At 43.2% G+C, this 20,476-nt stretch overlaps 1 protein-coding gene across 1 annotated transcript in view; it reads left to right on the top strand.

Moving 5' to 3' along the window:
* Positions 1–18,616: 18,616 nt before the first annotated feature.
* GFRA1 (GDNF family receptor alpha 1) overlaps positions 18,617–20,476 on the top strand; it is a 183,388-nt gene continuing 181,528 nt past the window's right edge. The window contains exon 1 of the mRNA XM_083616723.1: positions 18,617–20,320. Coding sequence (XP_083472849.1) covers positions 20,281–20,320 — 40 coding nt within the window. The 5' untranslated portion in view covers positions 18,617–20,280. The remainder of the gene's footprint in view (positions 20,321–20,476) is intronic.

Below are 20,476 nucleotides of genomic sequence, written 5' to 3'. Positions count from 1 at the left end.
TATGCCCCAGATACAATATATGTATGCACACATAAATATACACATACATATATATTACCTGACATGTGAAAAGCCCACCTTCTGTAGACTAGTGAGAGCCACTGTGTGCTGCCTGGGAGCTCTATGCCTTGGAAATGAAGTGTGACATTTTCCACTGAGTTATTATAGCCACTAAAATAAATGACACTAGATAGAGAAAGCCATGTCAAAAATAAAATTAAACATACAGGAAATTAATCCGTGCAGAACCAATAGCAAAAATTATGGTTCTCTTTCAAAGATGGTGTGGTCTGCTACACTCACTCACAATTATGGCTATGATTGGCTTTGCAAAGCTTCATCTCCCCCCCCCCCCCCATGCCAATTCTTTCCCTCCAAGTGCAATTCTGGCTCAACCACTTAAACTGTGAATAAACAGCATTTTCTCCAGACACATCATCTTTCCTGCTGACTCCTCCTTTTCGTTTCGATTTTAATACAATGAAGAGTTGCTGGAACTCTCATCTTATGCCTTATGTAAGATTTTCTTCAGTGTAATTTCACTGAATGTCCAGATGGAGAATAAAAATAGTGCTTTATTAAAAGGGCAGGGGGCTTTGATGGATAGCCATTGCCCACTCATCAGACTGCTCTGGTAGTTGTGGAAATTAAAAATGGTTCTCCCACTTGTACCCAGACCTGCGCTGAAAATTGTATTACAAAATATCTACTTGCTAGGCTGTTTTAGTCCATGCCACAAAAACTTCAGATATTGAGAACTTTGGGGATTACATAGGATATGCTTATAAGAGCACGCACAAAATAAAGCTGATCACAGTCATTAGCTGAAAACTACATATTTCGTAGCTAATAATTCCCGCTCCCCAAAAATGTGCATTTGAAGCAAAATGCTGATTTTATAAAAAGATACCTGCAGATGACAAGCACCTAAAGAGACACCCTGTCTCCTTTCACACACAGGACTTCTATGATAGACGTGTGCATTGCCTAAAAAGAAATTGCATTGCCTGAAAACAAAGAAAACATGTGTCTTGGTTCAGAACCGTTTCCAGCCCTGTGCAAATATTATTAAATAGACTGATAAAAAACCCTAATATGGATAATTGGTAAACGTGTCTTTAATCAGAGTCCTAACCGTTGTGGATTAGTGGTTTTCAATCTTCCTACACCCAGGGGTCCCCTTGACTTTTTTGTTGAAGATGCTGCTGGAGTCTGCTCTAGAATGCATGCTCAGTTCATACAGAGTGCTCCCCATGCCACTGAGGCTTCATTGATGCCTCTTTGGTACTGAGAGAGCACCCTAAGCATACTCTGCATGATGCAGGGGAAGATGGCCGGTGATGGGGGTCTTTCAGGGAAGCTTGTCCACCATGTCTGATCTTCTTACTGGGGAATCTTGCTATCCCTGTAAGGAACCACAGGATTCCCTGCAACGCTTCAGACAGCAAGGATCCTCTCAAAGTATCACTTGCATTATCCACTTGCATGTTTCCTGTCTTTATGCAAGCCATAGATTCTTTAAGCTACAGCTAGGGGGCTCTGCTTGTCCATCTTTCAGCTAACAAGGCCCTACTGGGCAAAAGGGATAGGAACAGGTCACCTGAAAAGTAACTTCTTTCTCTAGGTCTTAAAGAAAGTCCTAAAGTCTTAAATAACAACCCGATCTCATTAATTACATCATTTTAATAAATGACTTGGTATTTCTCTATATATTTAATTCATGTGTGTGTTTTTATTTAATGAAAGATTTAGGAGTTCCTTCGTTATTAAGGTTATTCTGTATTAGAATCTTTAATGGAATTTAGAAACTAGCACTGTAATTCTATGCATATTTCATCAGAAGTAAGTCCTAGGTGAATTTCCTCCCAAGTACACTGTAGGTATATATAGAATTGCAGTCTAAACCATATTTGGAAACAAATGTGTCAAGTGTAAGATAATCTGTTTTTAAAGAACATATTACCGTATTTTTCCGTCTATGACGCCCCCATTTATAAGACGCCCCCTATTTTTCGGAACTTTAAGAAAATGGGGGAGATGTATCTGTGTATAAGACGGCCCCTAATTTTTGACATTATTTTTTAGGGAAAAAATCCTAGTCTTATACATGGAAAAATACGGTATTTAATTAATTGTGTATAAACCTTGGAAGTTTAGAGAAACAATTATTTTTGCAAGTTATAAAATTGCATAGGTCTAACTACAATCCACTGGTGGAACATTACAAATGCAAACATTTGCTAGATAGTGGGATCAGCACATCACATAGAACAATGTCTGAATCATGCTACCATGCCTGCAAACAAACACACAACTTGTCATCTGGCTCCAGGCTTGCTAAAAAAAAAAAGGCCTCTCAAACCTCTTTCCAAAGGCATATAAGTTTATTACACTATTTATATCCTTTCATTTTTGAACCAGTGAGTCTGAAAGGCAGGTAACAGACTTGAATAGAACAAGAACAAAATACCCATTAAAACAATAATTTAAAAAATCCAAAAAAAACCCCACAGAAAACCAGCCAGCAACTAATTATGCAGCAGTAAACAAACATCAAAATCCCAGATGAAGAAAACAAAACAAAGCAGCAGAGTATCCAGAGAAAGCAGGATGTTTAAAACAGTACAGTCTAAACCTCTTGATGCTAAAAAGCTAACAGAAGAGAACAAGCTTCACAAGGAAGAGATCTCCAAATCATCTGTTGTACTGCAACAACCCTGTGTCTTTCTCTAGCTGACCAATGGTAGAGGGATCTAGAGTAAGGCCTCTGTGGAAGAACTTAAAAATGTTAGTGGGTGTGTATGGGAGAAGGTGGTCCTTTCAGTATCCTGGAGCTAGATCATTTAGGATTGTGACTGGATGGTCTTTCAGACGTTGTTGGACTCCAGCTTCCACCAGCTCCATTCAACAAGGCAATGGTCAGGGATAATAGGAGTTGCAGTCTAATAAAAGCTGGAAAGTAAGGGGTTCTCTGTCCCTAATTTAGAACTTTAAAAGTCAAAACCAGCATTTTGAGTTAGGCTTGAAATCTATCTGGAAGCTAATTAAGCTTTTTCAAGACTGGCCATCTGTCTTCCCTATGGCCTGCCCACCTAACCATCTAGTGACTGTTTACATCATCTTTTATGGCACGGCTAGGTCACTTTTGCCTAGGAAAGGGTGCTACAATTGTGGTATCAGCCTAACCTGGTAAAAAGCACCCTTGCCGCCACTACCACATGGGCATCCAGGAGCAACGCTGGATCCAACCCCCCCCCCCAAAAATGCAAACCTGAGTATACATGGAGACTGCAACACCATCTAAAGTGAATTCCATACCTACTCCAGAATCAACAATGTACTCCATACTTTTGTCTTGTCTGGATTAAATGTCAGTTTGTTCACTCTATCCAGTCCATCACTAATCTAACAAATGTATTACAACTTACACTGCCTCCTCCCTGGGGTCAGCTGGCAAAGAGGAGTAGAGCTGGGTGTCATCTACCTGCTAATGATTAGCAGCAATCACCCAAATCTCTGCATGTCACATGGCTTCATGTTGATGTGAAATAGCATGGGATACAAGATAGGCCCTCTTGGTGTTCTGCAAGTCAACAGCTATAGGGTAGATTATCAGCCTCCTAGCACCACCACCCAGCCTAAAGCAAGGACTTTAAACACAGAAAACCAGTCTTCACCATCCCAGCAAGGAGACCCAAAGTGATACCATGATCAATGGTGTCAAAATCTGTTAAGAGAGCCATAAGATTCATCAGGCCATGGGAGCATCCAGCCGGTTTATCTTCCAGCAAAGTTCAATGACTACACCAACCAAGGCATTTCTGTCCCAAACCCAGCTTGAAATGGATCTCAATAATGAGATTATCATAAACTCCAGACACCAAAGTTGAGGCAATAGCTAATGTCAGGGACTGGTTGAACACAGAGAAATGGTGGGAGGAACCAGCTGGAGAACCCCCAAGGGAAGAAGGATTGGAGCCAGGGGATTGATGGTGGGATAACGATGAGTGATCAGAGGGAGAAGACTGGAAGGAGGAGGTATCAGAAGCTGAAGAGGTAACAGGGTTTAGTGAGCAAGAAGAGTCTGGCAGAGAGAAGTCCAGAATCAGAAGCTGAAGCAGGAGATGAGGGAGACCAAGAGGCAGAGAGGATTCCGTCTGGTGAAGAGGCATGGGTGTCTCCCCCTTCTGCTGCAAGGCATGAAGCAGGAGAAGCAAAGACATAGGTGCAGTCTCTGATTGCTTGGGGAAAGCCCTGGGGAGGAGGAGACTTTGACAGCTGTGGGACGATGGGGATCTTCAGTTGCTACAACTCCTTCATTGGGGCAAGACCTACCAAAGAAGAGTTGCTATGCTCATTAGACCTGACACTCCTGTGCAGATCCTGATTCTTCCAATCAAGAGTTAACTCTGCTTACTTTGTGTGATTTACTGCTGGCTCGCCTCTGACAGCTGTTGAGCATCTTATTGGTGAAAGAAGGAGAAAGCTGTCTTCTAACCTACTTCCTCATAGCTGCATTAATATGAAGTGCCTAAAACTTTTAATTGGAATTCTTTTGGGAGGAAGCAAGTGAAATGAGAGATGCTGTCAGCAAATGCAGTTGCATGGGCTGTGATATTTAGAGCAAGCAAAGCAAACAGGCATCAGTCTCTGGTGATTTTGATATCTTGGCTCTCTGTCACTAATGAAAGGAAAGCTTTCAACGGTGTCATTTTACATAGGCCTTGGACTGCCTGATATGATATTACACCAGTAGTTTAGCCTCGGCTTTAATTTGTGCTTAGGCTGAGCCCCAGAACATAAGGGAGTATGACAACAATAATGCATTTATTTGCAAACTCAGGCAGTGAGCGGTCACAGGATGGTAGCCCAAACAGGGCCACTGAGTTATAAGAGAGAGGTAACAGCATGTTCTTGGGATCCTGGGGTTTGTAGAAGTAACAAAAATAGCAACAAAAAATGTAAGCACCTAAGGAAGGCAGCCCCTGCCCAACAACAACAAAGGTCCAATGAAAACTGAGCATGTACCATGGAGTGTAGAGTCCCAATTGGAAAAGAAAAATGAAATGGGGATGGGTAATGGATTGTCCAGCTTGGAGAGACTGGCTGACTGCAGCCCTGAACAGGAACACTCTTTTTAGGAAGTGGGATACACTGAAACATTTTACTTCAGATCCCACTTGTCTCCTGCTAAAGGACAGTCTTCAAGGCATTGCCAGCATCTGTCAAAGGGCAGGCCCTTCTCCAAGCAACTTGGCAACTTCAAGGCAGTCTTTTGCCCTCAATCTTGCTTCACTCACCTCTCTGCCCTCTCCTCAATATGTTCCTGCAGTTTCTGGCTTCTCTTGCTAAAAGGAAAATATTATCTGTGCCTTTTCGTTTATTTCACTGAGACTGAGTCTATGCAAAGAGTCCCAACAAGGTCTGGCAAATATGTATCATGTTCTCTGGATGTGGTCCAGCCACTGTAATAATTTAGCCTACCTGTCAATCTAACCTTACATTGACTTTCACAGTGTCCAGCAGGAAAAGACTTAATTAGAAAAGAATCTACACATGGAGATGGCTTGCAAAGCAAACCCTAACAGTGGTTAAATATACTAATTATTGTGCATTGCCATTTTTTGTTTGTTTGTTTGTTTATGTATATATTCCTGGGATTTTTACCCTGCTTCCCCGCTAAATCTCCTATGACAATCTGTTTTATAAGCTTGTTACCTGGAAGTACAGATCCCCAGAAAGAAAGAAAAATCCAAATTGTTCCATCTTAATTATGGCTCCTTTATGAAAAAACTAAACTTACATAGTTGGACATAGAACAAGCTTCACTTTTCTATTTTAGGGGAAATAGCAAGGGTTCAAATGAAAATTATTGCACATTTTCTGTTTCCATTTCAGTTTGTCCCCTTCCTCTTCCATCATTCCACTCTCAAGTGTTGGCAACCATTAATAAATTCATTTTTCAGGGTAAAAGGTATTGCTTGGCATTAAAAGTCTTATACAACAGATTTGGTGGAGGGGGACCGTTGAATGTTGCTTTATACTACAAGGCATTTCAGATCTGCCAAATGCCCCTTACACTATTGAAGTTAGATATGGTAGAACTGGCAGGGTCTCATTTATCCTATATGTTCCCTACTGCCCCTGTTACATTATCATCATTCTGTTCTGGATTCAACTTTAAGGAACATTCTCTCAGAATGGGAAATGAAAGGCTACTTTAGGAAGCATGATTTATTTATTTTTAAAAGAAATTATAGACCTATTATTCAGAAGCAGCTTCCTTTGCCCATTGGTGACTTGTACATAGGACGGTTGCTTCTCCTTCAGCTAAATAATCTTTGGTTAGATTCACACATCCACATCCAGGACACCAGGCCACTTAACAAAGTCCTAGGCTTGCAGAACTGTATAAAGAACTGGTATCTATTCTATGGGATAATCTGATGGACTAAAGTCTGCATGGGAAGGTGACAGTGGGAGTATTCTGAAACCTAAACAGTGGGATAAAATATGGACGAGAAATCAGTGTAATCTGTCTCAGCCCATATGAGGGAGACCATATTATATCAGCAAGAATATCTGACTCCAAATTGTTTAACAATAGAAACAACAACATCCTCTAAATTAGACTACTAAAATGAAGAAAGCTTGGGGATAACCAGGAGTGGATTTGTGTGTATTGAAGAACTATGCTGTATACTTGATGGAGCCTCCAATGGACTTGAGAATCAGAAAGAATTTTGTGCAGCTCCCAATTCTTTTGCAAAGTCACAGTTTATTAATATGCTGCATTTATTTGCTCAAAGCAATTTACAAAAGTTAAACATACAATGGTAGCACTACAGCTATAACCATAATGCATAATAAGAATCACAATGTTGCTACAATGTACCAGTGGCAATTCAACAATTAACCATTCATTTAAAATATATCAAAATTAAGTAATCATACAGATTACAGTATCTCAAAGTAGTTCAAAAGGTGATAGTGTTGGTACCTTGCAACCCCACCATTGTTTATACCTAGACTCAAAAGGGCAGAAGAGTCCCTCTGTCAGCAGCTCCTTTATGAAGAGGACTCTCAGGTCAGGAGTGAGGAGCATCAGAGGTGGAAGAAACTACCTTGATATCCAGCATAATAGCCCCCACCTCTCTCTCTCCTGCATCCACTTCTATATGCACAGAGTGCTTCTCCCTTTCTCCTACTCCTATTTTACTCTGTCTATATTCAAGAGATTCCTTCCCCAGTTCTAAAGCAAACGTGAAATCATTTCCAAATTCTATCAATATTAGCAAGCAGAATGCTAGTTAAGCACAATGACCATTAAGTGAATCTATGTAAGTATATCCAGTTTACATAATTGATCCCACTTTAAAAATTGGAGTTTTCCTTCCGGTTATCGGCCTTACCCTACCCTTCTACTAGTGTTTATGATTACACTTGATAATTGCTTAACAGTGATGTGATCCTCTTAGGAATCAAAGCAAAACATGTTTGAATGAAACTAGGCAATCTTCTGAGTATAGGGTGTTTTGAAGGCATCTCTTTGATGGCTATCACTGCAAAAACTTTGCTTTTTCTTTTAACAAACAATTGACCTGCCAATATGCTGAGTTTTAAGCTCTCTGGTATATTATTCTGAACCATGCTCATATGATATTTTTTTTGCATTTTAAAATAATTTTATATGTTTATATGTTTGTTGAATTTGTGATCTTGTCTTTTATGTTGTAAATTGCCTTGAGCAATTTCAATGGAGACAAGTTAACAACATTTAAAAAAAAATGAATACCAAAATGGTACTGGTATAAATTATTTCATTTCATTTTAATGTCTTAAGAATTGTCCAAAATGTAGCTCATGGATTCAGCGGCCTTTCCCAGTGTTTGTTCCATAGCTGCTCTGTATTGGCAAGTTGTCAGTAGCCAGATATGTGGTATAGACTTTTATTTCCCTCTGCTTATTTTAAACCTGTTCTATATAGTACAAAAAGGGACAATATAAGTTTGTAGGGAGTATATTTAAGGAATGACAGCACTGTATTAAAGGAAGTCTGCATACCTTGAGTGCACTTTGTGGCATGAATCCAAAGTGGAAAAGGCTGTAAAAAAATATAATCGTCTTCTATAAATATACTATTGCACCTGTATTGTTTCAAAAAATGGGCATGCTGATCCTATAGTCCTTCTACATCAGCAGCTGCTATGTCAGGGCTAATGATGGTGTAAGTAGTCATTATGCTATATGCACACTCAGCAGCATAGTCAGAAGGAAACTGGAAAGCAGTCATAAACGTTTCCTGGAGAAGGCAGATCTGGCCACATGCCTGGTTGTACACACACATACCTCTGAAAAGACGCAAAACTGCAGTTAATGCAAAATGCTGCAGCCAGAGTGCTGCCAACAGCCATTGTTCAGAAAATGAGGCTTCATTATTGTTTGATCTGCACTGGCTCTTTGTAGTTTCAGAGCACAAATGTTGGTCATTCAATACCTTTAAAGTCCTAAGTGGTTTGGGACCAGGATTTTTAAAGGGTTGTCTTCTTCCTTATGAATTTGCCTGCATGTGGAAGGATTCAACACACGTCCTGCTCTGGTTACCACCACTCACAGAGGTGTGGTGGGTAAAGACATAACAGGGCCTTTTCAGTTGCTGCTCAAATACTCTGGAACTCCCTCCCCTATGAGACCTATCTGGCTCCCTCTTTGTTGGCATTTGCACAATCAAGTCTGTCATACTACGCTTTGGAATAGCTTTGTTTTTCTTTCTTACTTTGATATTTTGTTATTTTGTGCAGCTGGAGGTTTTTAATGCTGCTGAGGTTTCATGGCTTGTTACTATTTCGGTTAATGTTATTAAAAATGGGGGTGGGGGCAGAAAAGTGGTGGGTCAATATCAGCAAACAGAGAGAGAACTACAGAAACAAGTGCCAGAATAACAATAATCACAGGCACTTATAACTTGTAAATTGCATGGTTAATTGGTGAAGACAACAAGGACACCAGACAAAGCATGGTGGTGGCCAAATGACCCAATGATACCATCTATCCCAGTATGCACACTACTGCACTACCAAGTAATCAGAAAGAAGACATAGCATCTTCTACAGAACAAGCCACCACAGGACAAGAATAAACACATAGTGCTCTAATCTCCAGGACTCACTACATGCAGGAATATAGTCCCTTGTCAGCACTGATTCAGACAGCCTTCAAACTGCTACACTTTTACCAGAAAAAGCAACTAGATGCAAACAGGAAAGGGCTGTTCCAGTTGCATGCATAGTAGGTAGTGTTTGGTCCAAGTCTGGTTTGAAGATAAAGAACCATAAGGGAACATAACAGGGGCATTGAAGTTGTGCATCAATAGTTAGCACATAAACAGCAGAGTGTGCAAGAACAAAGGTCGCCTGGTCACTGTCTTCCTCACTATGGTGAGATGTACTGTGTGTCTGCTTTAAAATGGCAGTAATTATAGCTAAATTTGCATCTACACACAAATTAGCCTATGCAAATTTTAGGTATATCTGTGTCCTCTTTCTTGCAATAAGTGGCCACCTTAATGCACAGAGAATCCTAGGGCACAGCGGAAGGAATCAATTCCTGCTGTCAGAATAATAGTCCCACATCGGCAATTATCAGAACACTGCCAACATCACCACCATATATTGTGTTTTTGTGAGGGGGCAAAGCACTTATATGTGAGAGAGGGCCACATGCACAAGGAAGAAGAGCAGAAATAGGAAGCACCAGGAGTTGCCTGCTAGATCAGAGAGAAACAGCAGTATATGGAAAACAGGAGGTGGGGATTTTAGTCATGCCAGGAGGAGATGGTGGAGTGACCACTGCCAGGTAAAGTGTACCTCCTGGGTGTCCTGCTGCCAGCAACAAAGATTTGGGTGTAAGGAGGGGTGAGCAGTACAACTAACACTCAACCAGCCACACTATAGACAGATTCCCAAGTCACACAGCTACAGGAGCAGATAGAAGGTAGACTCGTCACTGATCTTTCTAGTCTCCAGCTCATGGTATGGCCCTTTCTTTCTCCTCATCCCATTCATGGCACCCAGGGAGAGCACCCATATAGACTAGAACAAAAGAGGGGCAGTGTGGGCCTGTAGACCAGCAGAAACAGTGCAGACATGTGGTCCCATCTTAATCCTTGATCATGTTCTCACAGAGAAATGGGAAAAGCCATCCAGATAGACTGAAGGGACTGCTGTAATAAAGGGGGAAAAGGAGGATGGTACAAGGATCAATTCAGGTACATATTTGGACTCTAGCAATGTCTTTCTTTTTCAGTCACACCTCCCCATGATCTCTTTGTTGATTTCCAGTGCTCTGGCTATTTATCCCAGCTAACCTTACTGCCAATTCCCACATCACTTGCTTGCAGACCTCTGCACAGCTTAGCACACCAGCAATAGTAATCAAGGTGGGTGCATTGCTCTGGCCAGTATGCAGATCACGGCTTCTGATGGAGTACCATGGCAGAGAACCCACTGTTAAAAGTTATAATTTCAATATAAGTAAAATGCTTTGATTGGATGCATTGGATTTTAAATGCTGTAATGGGAAGTTTACCTTAGGCAAAAAGGTTCCACTTTGGTAGAAGCGTCAGAGAAGGTTGCTCTTTTTACATTAGCGTGAGATAAGCTACCTGATGATGCATCTCCGAAAACAAGAGCTGCAGAGCTCTCACAGCAGGAAGCTGAAACTTGAGAAGCTTGTGTGTGTGTTTGTTGGAGATGGCTAATAGCAGCAGCAGCAATGGTTGTGCATAAGTTCTGCAGTGATGAACAAGCTTCATATCTCCCTCTGGGACCAGAGAGAGGAAAGTTTGCTGAACTACATAAAGGACTGAAGCTCATTGCTTGTTTGCAATGTGTTACTTTTTAATTTTGTATCAGTTACCTTATAGTCACTAGTATTTAAGACTGTTCTGCAGTAAAGCTTTGGAGAGCATTCTTGTGGTAGAGAGATTTGTTTCTATACAAGGTTCAGATCAGCGATTCCGCTGAACAACTCGTAACACTCACTGCTTCCAACCCGTGTGTGCCCCATTAAAGGACAGCTGAGGTGAGTAACAAGTGAGAGTATCCTTTCTGCTCACCGTCACAAAGAGCAGAGGCACAGCAGAAACCAGGTTTATTGAACAAGATCAGTGGTAGAATGCAAGCAATGCACAGAAGTCTTCTCAGTGGGGTGGATGAGAAGCAGTACATACAATAGGCCAATTCTGCTAATTTATTGATATGGTTTACAAAGATTCCATATTATAGCTGGTGAGTCATAATTCAGATGTGTTTTACCGAGGATAAACACACACACGTTATCAAAAGCAACAGTCAACAAAGCAGAAATAAGGATGTGGTGATCCCAGTTCTGGCACTGGTTTCTCTGTGAGTGTTCAGGTTTACGCTGTTCTCACTACAATTACTAGAGCTGCCTGTAAAGAGAGATTGATTCTTAAAACTACTACTACAGAAATTGTAGCTCTCTGAGGGGGACCCTTAACAAATTATAGTGGTACCTTGGGTTAAGTACTTAATTCTTTCCGGAGGTCCGTTCTTAACCTGAAACTGTTCTTAACCTGAAGCACCACTTTAGCTAATGGGGCCTCCTGCTGCTGCTGCGCCACCGCTGCACAATTTCTGTTCTCATCCTGAAGCAAAGTTCTTAACCTGAAGCACTATTTCTGGGTTAGCGGAGTGTGTAACCTGAAGCGTATGTAACCTGAAGCGTATGTAACCCGAGGTACCACTGTACAGTTCGCAAGATCCTTTGCAGAAAGCCACAACTGTTATCATAGTTGTGGTATAGTGTGGATGTGGCCGAAGTCTTGGACATGGAGGATAAGGCTATCGATGGCTACTATATATTCTGCTTCCACTGTCAGAGGCAATACACCTCTGAATACCAATTACTGGGCACTGGAGGTTGGTATTGCAATCAGTTACTGCTTGGGCATATGGTTGACCACTGTGAGAATAGTATGCTGGACTAGATGAGCCTTTAGCCTGATCCAGGTGGATCTTATGATTCCCTTCCACTGTATCTCAGCTCTGTTCACTTTTTGCCCTTTCTGCTGGATCTGCTCCTCTGATGTATGACTTTGAGCAATGGTATCCTTCTGCCAGTACAGCAGTATTACTATACATGTGTATATGCTTCTTGCTCAAGTTATTGTGTTCCTCTGGTGTTGAGGTGTTCATGTTAAGAATGATCCTATATAACTTGAGGACTGGATTGTTCTATAAAGTTGATTGAAACATGAGGTGGAAAATACGTAGACATATACAAAAACATCTTGAGACTTGAGTCAACAGACAAAATTCAAGTTATGCACATCAACCAATATACTAAGGATAACGCAAATTTATTGATCTTTGCAGGAAACTGTTTAGATTTAATGTTCTGCTCATCTGTGAGTGTAGATTATATTAATTATATATGTAATGAAGCTTCTAATTCTTAGCCTGTGTCCTGACTTGGTTTTAGTCCAAATAAAAATAAAAAACACTGTTGGCTTGTCAGGTCTGTTTGGATATTAGTTGTTTATTTTGCCATTAATATGGAGCTGTGTATCAGTTTTCAAGCCTTCTTAGCATATGCTTTATATTGTTATGTTATTTAACATTTCTGTTGATGTTTTTGCAAATGGTAATTCCTCATACACAGCTGCCATACCTCAGAGGAGTTATTGCTGATTTATAGTAGTGATAGGAATGGCTATTTATACCGTGTCTATGAAACCTATTATATTATATTTTCAAAAAATAAGATAGCCGGATCACATCATCCAGATTGTACTTGAAGACATCTGCAAGGTCAATTTGTGGCTATATTTAATTAGCATTTCAGAAGACATGATCACACTTATCTGCTTGGAAGACTACTTAAAATAGCTCAAGTTATGCAGCATGTAACACCCTTGTATTGATATTACAAGGAATTAAGTTCTATTTACATAAGATATTTAAAATTGAAGTGCAAGTCCCACTCTAGATTGTGAGCTTAACCACAAATGTTCCAAAGTCATTTAGTTTAATGGCAAAATAATTACTAGATGCCGCCTATGGTCACAATCCAGAGAAATGAAGGAATCCAATACACCCTTACCTGGGATTACATTTCATTGAACTCAGTGGGTCTTACATCAGAGTAGACATGCATGGGATGGCTGTTAAGGTCCCATTGCACCCTAAGGCAGTGTAATACAATAGGCTGAGTGCTGGATTTGGAACAGGGAGTACAGCAATCTCTGATTAGCCATGAATCTCAGAAGCAGCTTTGATCAGATCACAAACCCTCACCTGGTGTAATGTCATGGGCTTTGTTGTGAGAACGATGAAATGGGATATCTCTATGATGGAAGAATGGGATGCAGTATGATCAGCAAATTGTTGTGCATACTTCCGGCTTCCCACAACACAGTGCCCTTCAGATGATGTTGGACTCCATCTCCCATCAGCCGTAGCGAGTACAGCCCATGGTCAAGGGTGATGGAAGCTGTAATCTAAAATATCCGAAGGACCCAGGCTTCGGGAGGCTCATCAGTTCTAAGGGCTCTGGAAGTATAATTAACTACTATAACAATTTGGCATTTGTATTAGCTCATCAGCTATTTTGAGCCACCAGCGTATGTACTGTATAACATCTCCTTGGTTTGGTTCTTTCGCTTATCAGAATGCTTAGCTACCCATAGGTTTCAATGTTCCAAAGACATTTAGTTTAATAGGATTTTCTATATGGATCCTCATATAAACAGTGCAGTGGTTCATGATCTTTTTTTCCTAGGGCAGATTCGTCATGAGCTGACCAATCATTTAGCATGTGGCAAAGCAGACCAGCAATCATTTCAGTTCACTTTCAGAGCCCTCCATAACACCTAATTACATTCCCTGCAGTGTGTGAATAGCATTGCATGCATTCTTCCTCTGAACATGATGCGTTTCCCACACTTAACATATTAACAACTTGTAAGAATGCTGGATATGATCCATAAACCTGCTGTGCCGCTAAGGGTAAACATAAGAAAGTGGCTTACAGTTTCAACTGGGTGTCTTTTTCAGCCTAACTTGGAGATGCCAGGGATCAAACGTTCTACAATCAAAGCATGTGTTCTAACACTGAACATTGCCCTTCCTCCTGTGCTGTGTCCTAAGCTACATTGAAACCCCCCAGGCCTTCCAGCCCGAGAAACCCCACAGAAATCTGGGGTCTTGATACCACATGACTTTACCACTTGCGCAATAATCTCTAAGGCTATTAGGAACAGTCATAACAGCTGCTACCCCAAAGTTGCCCTGTTCTCAGCTGAGACCTGTTGCAATAGCAAAGACCAGTCACAAGCTGCATCATAAACTGTGTATGGGCCATCTAGTACCCTCACAGCATATATGGGGTGGGGTGGCATTCAACTATCCGCACCGCTGCTGGAAGAGTTTGCACCAGTACAGCCCAGCAATATTGTGATCCTATCCTGTAGGACAAAGTAAGGTTACTTTTTAAAGTTAAGCTCCACTGAAGTCACTGTTAAGACTTCAGTTGACAACATGTGGCTAATGATATGGTCATCTTGTTCCATTCAGAAGTCTATTAAGAAATAATTTGTGGCTTGCATTTGTGAGTTTTTAAAAATAAGTCAAAGGTTCTCTCCTTTACCATTTCGTCCCACTGATCAGTTTAGGCTGCAGTCCCAGGCACAGTTTCCTGGGATTAAGTCCCATTGGATTGACTTAACTTATGAGTAAACCTATACAGTTTAGGGTTGTACTGGTTCCTTTAGGTATATGAATAAACAGTATTCGCCATGATATGAACTCCGTTCTTTAAGTAAATGAGAGACAGTTTTTGTTCTACTGCCCAGGATCTTTGTGAAACTTTTGACTCTTCCTTCCTGCTTCTTTGCAAATGCCACAACATCTGTAAATATTAAGCTGACTTGAGTTTTGCTATAAGTGCAAAGGGGACAAAATCTGGAATCTTAGCCTAATTTGCATTTTGTTAGACTTTTTGGGGATCTCTATATAAGTAGCAATTGTGTGAAAACAACGAACAGCTCTCTGCTTGAACCATCTGTCATGAAGTTGTGACATATGTTAGCTTTGTCTATTCAGCAGCCAAGTGAAAATTGATACACTGAACTAGTATTTGGCTCAAATTATTGCATATCTGAATATATATCATAACTGCATGCTTGCGCATACATCTCTAAGCCTCATGAAATTTGCAAGAGATCTGTCATTCATGGAAAATTCAGCATATTTTATGTGTAGTTCTGCGTATAAGCCAAATGTACACAATAGCTTGCAGTACTGTTCTCTGGGCTCCTTGTACTCTTCAGGCCAGGCTGGCTATTGTGGAGCCCTTGATAGGTTGTGGACCACAACTTCTATCAGCCCCAACCAGCATGATCAATGGCCAAGGATGATGGGAGCTGTAGTGCAGCAACATTTGGAGTGCACCATGTTGGCTGACTTTGTCTTGATTTGACAGTCAAATCTTATGCATGTTCACTCAAAAAGAAGTTTCACTGTATTCAGTGGGGTTCAGTCCCTAGGAATGGTGATTAGCAAGGGTGCCAACTTGAATAAAATATTGGGGGGGGTAGGAAAGCCCTGCCCCACATAATCACAAGACATGGAGTATGCACACCATTTAAATAGCAGTGCCCATCAACTGGGGTGGGGGGCCTCAAATATTTATTGTGGGGCACCTTACAGTGAATGTCTAGTAAGAGGTCCCATTGAATTCAGTGTGCCTACTCTCAGATAGGGACGTGGGTGGAGCTGTGGGTTAAACCACAGAGGCTAGGGCTTGCCGATCAGAAGGTCGGCGGTTCAAATACCCACGACGGGGTGAGCCCTCGTTGTTCGGTCCCTGCTCCTGCCAACCTAGCAGTTCGAAAGCACGTCAAAGTGCAAGTAGATAAATAGGTACCACTCCGGCAGGAAGGTAAACGGCGTTTCCATGCACTGCTCTGGTTTGCCAGAAGCGGCTTAGTCATGCTGGCCACATGACCCGGAAATTGTACGCCAGCTCACTTGGCCAATAAAGCGAGATGAGCGCCGCAACCCCAGAGTCATCCGTGACTGGACCTAATGGTCAGGGGCAGTGGCGTAGCGTGGGGGGTGCAGGGGGGCGGGCCGCACCGGGCGCAACATCTGGGGTTAGGGCAAATCCATGGGTTAGGGGGCGCAAATCCACGGGTTAGGGGGCGCAAATTACTTGCCTTGGGTGCTGACAACCCACGCTACGCCACTGGTCAGGGGTCCCTTTACCTTTACTCTCAGATAAGTGGTTACAGAATTGCTGCCTTAGTAGGTAATAACAAAGCTCTTCTGAATAGTCACTTTTCCTCTAAAAGGGTTATGTGTGTTCTCTAACACGCCCAGGGCCAGATTTAGATGATGAGAGGCCCTAGGCTACTTCACTTGGGAGGCCCCTCCCCACCTCCCACCCTCACAACTGGAAGAAAATGGAAGAGTGAAGACAAGGATGATGACGGGTATTTAAAATTCTGCAATTCACAATTTCTCCTCTCAAGGACATAAGATATTATTGTTAAATACAATGGTGATTTAAAAAAATGCATAAAATTAACACTGAAAAACTTTTGCAATAACTGAACTTTGGGCAGGCTGCAGGCCTAGGCAGGCCGGGACTTCCTGTTATATACCTGCTGGGATTGACAAGGCATCTGACCCTCACCAGAATCTCATAGCTCTCCTGACGAGTGCTTTTGTCTGCAGCCACAGTGTGGAAATAAAGGATGAGATTGCCCACCAGATACCAGGCACTCTACTATTCAAATTAGGCCCCAGTGTTTTTGTTACAATCCCCTTCTCAAGTAATCAATTTTAATCTAGAATTTAAATTCTCAAAACTTTCTTATTTGTTAATTCGAGCAAGTAAACTACTGCTCTCACTTCATTACAAACAGTATTTCTACGTGCAACACACTTGCAATTAACCAACTAGAAGGATTGCTGTTAATAGCAGTAGTTTTCCTATAACTTGATATTGCTGGATAGTTTTGATGAACTGCAAAAGCATTTTTAGTTTGCTTTCTGTTGCCACCCTGGAACTTTTCTTTATTAGTGCCACTTTGTTATGTAAGATTCCTTGCAAATGAAGGAAAACAACTTTTCTGCTTGTATATGTTGAAAATATAATTTTGGTTACTGAGGACAAACAAGATTATACAAAAACAAGATTGGGTGCAGGCCTGGCCAGGACATGGGTGTCCTGGCAGTGACAAAGGTGACCTGTGTGCTTGGCTTGCTTGCTTGCTTAACAGCTGTTGGGAACTTCAAGGTCCCTGCTCTCCCTTCTTATGGTCTTTGTACTGGACCTGGATACTCCAATAGAGAGCATTCCATGTCAAGAAGGAGGGCAAGTGGGCACCCTATCAAATGACAGGGCAGGAGCTACATGGAGCAGGGCCTTTTAACTGGTGGCGCCCATTGTATGCATCGCTCTTCCCAGACCTGCTCTCTTTTGACCTGTATTTTGGAGCTTTATAATTTAGGAAAACTTTGGAAGAACTGGTTGACAAGTCTTATCAGTTGAATGTACAAGTTTATGGCCATGCTGTAGTGTAGTGCTTATGCGACTGTGAATAAAAGCTGGCTGGACTCATTGTCTCGGGATTTGGGGGGAAGAGATGACAAAACTGATTTCCAATAAGTGCCCCCCCTTTATTTCCATAACAAGTCCTTGAGTCTGTACTCTGAATGGTGACACCAGGGACCTAGAAGGTGCAGGGCTTGTCAGTCCAACCCCTGCACAGTCTCATCAGGGCTGACCTTAAGGCAATTGGAGCAATTGGGTCAAATTGGGCCCTGTGGGCCACTCCCAAGGGGGTCCCTACACCGGGGCAATCTAGATGGATTTTATTTATAAGATTCTGCAGACTTTGGCTGTGAACTGGGGCCCTATTTAAAAAAATAATGAAATTGCTCCTCACTGCTTCAAATTACACCCCACTGGCAAGCCCTGAGTCTCATAGTTGCTGGGCCTGAGTTTCCCTGCCCTTGCATGAAGTCTTGGGTTTACAATTTTGGTAGAGGTGAGACTGCGGCCCTGGGGAGCAGGCAGGCTGGTGAGGCCCCCTAGACTTAGAGGCTAAATTGCCTTGCCTTTGCACGAAGCCTTGGGTTTGCGATTTTGGGAGAGGGGAGACTGCCCACTGGGGAGTGGGTGGGTGGGCTGGTGAGGCCCCCTAGATTTGGAGGCCCTAGGCTTCAGCCTACTTAGCCTATGCATAAATCCGGCACTGATCACGCCTTTATAAATGACATTTGCTTGCTTTCTATAATCGCTTGCACTGGGTGCTATAACTAGATTTTAAAAACCCCTAGTGGTTTTAATATGATAAAATCTTCGATAATAAAAAACGTGTTAGTGCTTTGCTGTTTAACGGGTAGCTGTAACTGTGTGGCATTAACCAAACATTTGGTATCAACAGCCGCAGTAAATTGAAGCTAGTGGGAGTTTTATCCTTGAAAGGAGGGAAAGGTAATGTTGCAAAACCTTCACTAGAGCATTTCTTTTTGGCGAATCCCCTGCGTGATTTCCTCATAGCCCAGGGCTGAGAGGAATTGCCACTTCTTTGAAGTCTTCCTATCAGTAACAATGATCGAGGCTTCTGAGGCGCGCGAGTTGAGAGACGGCCCTCCCTCATGCGGCGTTGATACAGACCGCTGCTCCTTCCCCGGCGCGAACCGGAAAGGCGGCGTGTTTCTGTGCGCCTGAGCGCGTTCCCCCAAGCACGAGGACCCTCGAAAGGCGAGGCGGCCTCAAAGTTTCTATCCGAGGAAAGTTGGGGAAGGGAAGCGAAGAGGCAGGAGCTGCTGCTGGGCAGTACTTTGAAAACTGCAGGCCGCCCGGCGAAACTTAAGTCACCTTTCCAAAATGGACACCCACCACCTTGGTTTGTTACGAAAGATTCCTTCAGGTTTTGCTTGCGGAACAGTTCCCGCTCATTCCGAGACGACATTGCTAAAGAGCTACCCTAGTTGGGTCGTTTTTTTTAAAAAAATAAAAAATCCCGCCCACTTCCACGTGCGAAGAAAAGCGTGCATTTTGGCGCTTTCCTTTGGCCATAAAGAGCGCCAAATGCGTCGTTGAACCCAGATTTGGGAGCTTGCTGTGAGGGCGAGAGAGAGGGGGAAAAACTTTGGGGGAGAGGAGAAGGCAGGCTGGGTGAAGTTGCCCGCCGCGTCTCCAGAGAAGCAAGTCCCATTGAGCTCATTGGGTTTCCACGCAGGTGAGCGACGCCAGGACTGCAGCGCTGCCTTAAGCTGGGCGAACGGCGACACCCGGGCGCGCGGCTGCACCTGCTGGAAGAGCCTCCTCCGCCGTCCCCTTCCGCGGGATCAATAGCTCCGTCTGCTCGCTGCGTGCGCCTCGTTCTCCAACAGAGGGGGCAACGTGAGCTCAGAAGAAAACCCCGGCAGCGATACAAAAGGCGTCTCGGAGGGTTTACTGGGCGCAGTCTCTCCCGCTCTTCTGTGTCTCCCCCCTCCACGCCGCCGCTCAACGAGGTGATGGGCAAAGCAAACTAGAAACATTTCTAAAAGCGCCTGCGGACTCGAGGAGGTGTAAACTCCGTCAGGAAAGAGACGGGAAGGGGTGGTGGAGGAGGAGGAGAGGAGGAGGCGCAATCGGGCCAGCCCGGAGCCGCACAGACACCATGATGAGTTGGAGTCGCCTGTAAAGGAGAAGGAAAAGCGGATTTGGCGGAGTGATCGTGTGTGGGCGCGGGACTGGGGACAAGCGGCTGGATATTGATTCCTTTCTACCCCCCCTCTCCTGGTTTTTTTGTGTGTGCCTCTTTCTTGGAGTCGCTCCCCGGGGGCGAAAAAGTGCCTCCCCTCCCTAAGAGGCAGGCGAAAGCTGCTCTTGTGTGTCGCACTCGCGCGCTCCCCCGGCGTGAGTCCCCCTTTCTCCCCCTCCCTCCCTCCCTCCCTCTTGCTCTTTCCCCTCATTGAGAAAAACACACTCCTGTTTTCCAAGATGCTGGGATGTAAGATCTGAGAGGAGAGCCTTCGTCTTTTTCTTCTTGCAGAGCAGCCGCTCTTGCTGGTACTGGTGCTGTTGGACGGAGAGGACAGAGGCGGGCGGGGTGGGGGATTTTTCTCGGGAATTCCGTGGATATGAACTTGGGGGCTTTGGAACCGCGCTGGTTTGGAATATCGACGTGCTGATCGCCTCTTGGAGTGGCAGAAAACGAGCGCACTTGGGGAGGACGACCGGCAAAAGAGCAAGATGTCTCTGGCCACCTTATACTTCGTTTTGCCCTTAATGGGTAAGTCTCTGGTGTTTTCAGGCTCGGGCGGGGGGGGGGGGCTCTGTAAAGTCCAAGGCTTTGCTTTTGTAGGGATCTGAGATATGTGTGGACCGCCGTCAGCCAGCCTGCTCTTTAAAGAGGGATCCCTGAAGTTTTCTGTAGTTTTTAAATCAC

The sequence above is a fragment of the Podarcis filfolensis genome, assembly GCF_964270895.1.
Source record: "Podarcis filfolensis genome assembly, chromosome: 5".
NCBI classification, from domain to species: Eukaryota; Metazoa; Chordata; class Lepidosauria; order Squamata; family Lacertidae; genus Podarcis; species Podarcis filfolensis.
This window is presented reverse-complemented; position numbering and strand designations above follow the sequence as displayed.